General features: G+C 45.0%; 1 protein-coding gene across 1 annotated transcript in view; it reads left to right on the top strand.

Moving 5' to 3' along the window:
- The first annotated feature begins 36 nt into the window (after window positions 1-36).
- LOC123960212 (cip1-interacting zinc finger protein-like) overlaps window positions 37-4,252 on the top strand; it is a 6,870-nt gene continuing 2,654 nt past the window's right edge. Inside the window, exons 1-4 of the mRNA XM_046034858.1 lie at window positions 37-50; window positions 299-392; window positions 472-576; window positions 684-815. Coding sequence (XP_045890814.1) covers window positions 550-576; window positions 684-815 — 159 coding nt within the window. The 5' untranslated portion in view covers window positions 37-50; window positions 299-392; window positions 472-549. The remainder of the gene's footprint in view (window positions 51-298; window positions 393-471; window positions 577-683; window positions 816-4,252) is intronic.

Here is a 4,252-nt window from a genome sequence, read left to right as displayed (position 1 = left end):
ACACACACACACACACTGCAGGACAGACACACACACACACTGCAGGACAGGTACACACACACACACTGCAGGACAGACACACACACACACTGCAGGACAGGTACACACACACACACTGCAGGACAGGTACACACACACACTGCAGGACACACACACACACACACTGCAGGACAGACACACACACACTGCAGGACAGGTACACACACACTGCAGGACAGGACACACACACACACACACACTGCAGGACAGACACACACACACACACAGTGGACTCACACCTTCCACCTTTGTCCTCCAGGGGGCGTCGGCCTGACACGCGGCGCTGGTGCGACACCTGTCAGATTCACTTCAGCGGTGATGTCATCGTCCATCGACGGACAAAAAAACACAAGGTCGGAAACAACTCTGATGACATCACAAGCATGGCTGTCTTTAATTGGCCGGCTTTGACTCCTCCTCCTCTGTCTCCAGGTGTGTAAGCAGCTGTGTCGTCCCTTCTGTCCCGTGTGCAGACGCCACTTCAGGACTCCCAGGAAGTTTGTGGAGCACATGAAGTCTGCGGAGCACAAGCAGCAGGTCAGCAGGGGACGCCGCCGAGCCGGGGCGCAGGAAGTCCGTACGGCGGCTGTAAGAGTTCCTGCTGTATCCACGTGTCATGTGACTCCCTGTCTGTCTCCTCCCAGGTGCTCCTGGAGGAGGCTCAGGAGGAGGAGCTGATCACTGTGGACGCTGTCGGCTGCTTCAAGGGAGAGGAGGAGGAGGATGAAGAACAAGAGGTAGAAGTAGCTGATGAAGAAGAGGAGACTGTGTCGGAGGTAAGGCTGTGCGATATGACGATAGAAAAATCATTATTTTGTTGTGTCCCAATATCCACACTTTACGGTAATATTTTTGCGAGGGGACGGCGCTTTGCACCGCGGTGAAGTTAGTTTTAAGCTGGATATTTGAAGACTAACTTCACCGCGTTCTGTTCTTCCACACTTTGCATTCAGAATAAACAAACATGGAGGAGAGGGAAGTTTATGAAAGCAAAAACCAGAAGCTCATATCTCAGAGAGAAGAACATATTCCAGCCATGATGTGTGTGTCAGGTAACGTTAAACGACCCGCCCACCGACAGTCAGCTGACTTTATAGTTAGCTGGAGAGTTGGATCGCTGTCTGGAGCTGCTGTGCTGCTCTGGACCGTGAACTTACTGTTGGTTGATTTTTCCTTAAATTTACAAAAAATGTTCTATATCTGGATATGGAGGTAAAACCAAATGTTCAGGGTTTCATTAATAATAGGCGTGGGAATCACCAGAGGCCCCACGAGACCATATTGTAAACATATCGTGATATTTTGCAATTTCATGCCTTTTTTTCCAACTTCAAATTGTCCCCAAAGGAAAACTCTTTTTCTAGCAGACTTATTTTATTATTATAGTACCAAAAAGTAAAATTCTCATGTTTATTTTATGTAATAAAAGATCGATACTTGGCGTCCGTGTATCGATACAATATCACGATACTTTGCTGTATTGACTTTTTTTCCTCCACCCCTGATAAATAACTACTGCTGAGGCTGGAGGCTGAGCAACGAACGGATTTTCTGGAGGTTTCAGTTTGACCTGGAGCTCATTTTTTACCCTTCAGTCACTGTGGCTTTCACACCTGCCTCGTTTGGTCTGAATTCTGGGACTTTTCAGTTTGATCCGAACCAAAATTAAAGGTGGGCAACGTCCCAGAAATTTGGTTGTTTCTATTGTGAAAGCATTTTTTGGATGGTTCGGACTTTCACACCGTTTACAGGAAGTTCTGCTGTAAACCGAAAACAAAGAAATGCACTGAAATAAATCTGTAAGTCTACCAGCTCGGCTGCTACGGAAGCAACTCGGCACTCACCTTTTTGGTCTCTCCTGCTCATGTTCAGGTTCCTCATCTTATTCAGGTCTTTGTACCAGAGCAGGTTTCCATGGTTATATGTTTGTCATACTGCACATTGCTGCAGCTCCTCTTTTCAGCCTGTGTTGAAGGCTTCGTTTTAGCTATGGAGTGATACATCTTGTCTCTAAATGATCTTTGTTGGGAGCTGCACATGCTCAGTTCCTAGTTAAGGACTACAAGCCAATCAGAAGCAGAGAAGGGCGGGTCAGCGAGAAGCCGGTAAACGGCTCGGGTTCAGCCGTACGGACTGGAGCGAGAGTTTCAGAGCGGCGAGTTATTAATCTGTATCCATAAAGTTTTAACTGAGCTCTGTCTCTACATCACAGGAACAACTTTCTGTCCACTGACTGCCTGGAGGGCAGCTAGTGTTTGGAAGGGAGAGGAGAGCTGTGTGCTGCAGCTCGCTGTTTCTGAGGGCGTGTCGGAGTAGCCGCTCGGCGAGCGTTATATGAGGCGCGTTTAGCTTTCATCCCTGTGACGTCACAGGGATCAAAGGGAAGCGGCTGGACTACAAACGAGCTGTTTTCAGTTCAGAGCAGAGTTTTCTGTGAGAGATGGGAACTCACTTTGGGCTTTTTCACTTTGCAAACCTGTTACAGCACAAAAAAGGTCTAAACTCAATAAAGGAGAGGGGAAAAGACAAAAAGCAGAATATGACCTCTTTAAAGATTCAACTACAATAATTTGAAACATGGCTAGTCTCAAGAACAGGGAGACCAAAGCAACTTGATCCTCAACAAAAAAATATTTATTTCAGTGGAACATGTGAGTGTTAAAATGATGCTTTGTGTGTGTGTGTGTGTGTGTGTGTGTGTGTGTGTGTGTGTGTGTGTGTGTGTGTTGCAGGCCGTCGACACACAGGAAGCACACGAGGAGGGATATGACCCCGACACCACCTACGGTATGTTTTGCGTGGTCTCCACAGTGCAGACGGCTCTATATCTTGTATTTGCGAGGGAACGGGTGCAAAGGTCGACACAGACACCAACGCCACTAAAGCAGTTAATACGTACCGAGAGCACTCCGCTGGCTCAGCTCATCCGCCCCACTGATTGCCGCCGATCAGCTCCAGCTGCGTCTTTTAGCACACCTGCTAAAAGCTATGCGTACGTACAAAACAGGGCTGGAAACGTGCGGACGCCACTTCCCAAGCAAAGGTTGGGATCTATAAAAAACAAACTTTTCTTCCTGCAGTCAGGACGTATGAATATTAACGAGCTTCACTGAGCGTCTACAGGCAGCTGTGGGTGTTTGGAGGCTCGGACACTGAGCTCCCTCACATGCGCCACATTTCAAGTTGATTGTGATCTAAAAAGGGAACCTGCTTACAGCTGTGCGCACGCTCGGTTTTATAAGTCTGAATATTTTTTGGGCTCACGTAAACTTTTAGTGAGGTTTCTACGCACAGTTATATAAACGAGACCCCAGATCAGGACGAGGAGCGATCTGATCCAAGTTTGCAATACTTTTATAGAACAGTTATTTCAAACATTAAAAGGAAAGACAACAGAGCACACTGCTCGAACCTGTGATGGAAACAAAGTATGAAACTAGAAAAGCAATTCCTGAAGAATTTGCGGTGTGAATGCTGTCGGCTGAAGGGCTTGCGCTAAACTGAATTGCTGGCTTTAATTTAACCATCGGAAATGTTCTAAAGAACGTGAATAAGATTTTAAAGTTGAATAAACGTCAAACTGCTCTGATAAATGTAGAACATTCTATGGTTTGGATGTAGTTTTTATCTCATGGACATGAAGAAGTCAAAGAAATGTGAGAAAGTGTTGTGATGTGTTCTGAAATCTTTAGAGAGAGCTATGAAGACTTGGAAAAGGTTCAGATGCTGTAATTAGTATGAAGGCATATATATATATATATATATATATATATATATAGAGATATATAGAGATATAGAGATATATATATATCTAGATAGAGATAGAGATATATATTTTATTTCTCAGTAATGTACACTCAGCACCCCATCTTGACAGAAAAAAACAGAAATGTAGAAATTTTTGCAAATTTATTAAAAAAGAAAAACTGAAATATCACATGGTCATAAGTATTCAGACCCTTTGCCGTGACACTCATATTTAACTCAGGTGCTGTCTATTTCTTCTGATCATCCTTGAGATGGTTCTACACCTTCATTTGAGTCCAGCTGTGTTTGATTATACTGATTGGACTTGATTAGGAAAGCCACACCCCTGTCTATATAAGACCTTACAGCTCACAGTGCATGTCAGAGCAAATGAGAATCATGAGGTCAAAGGAACTGCCTGAAGAGCTCAGAGACAGAATTGTGGCAAGGCACAGATCTGGCCAAG

Source organism: Micropterus dolomieu, linkage group LG21 (assembly GCF_021292245.1).
Source record: "Micropterus dolomieu isolate WLL.071019.BEF.003 ecotype Adirondacks linkage group LG21, ASM2129224v1, whole genome shotgun sequence".
Classification (NCBI taxonomy): Eukaryota; Metazoa; Chordata; class Actinopteri; order Centrarchiformes; family Centrarchidae; genus Micropterus; species Micropterus dolomieu.
Note: the sequence above shows the minus strand (reverse complement) of the source record. Positions and strands in the feature narration are given on the sequence as shown.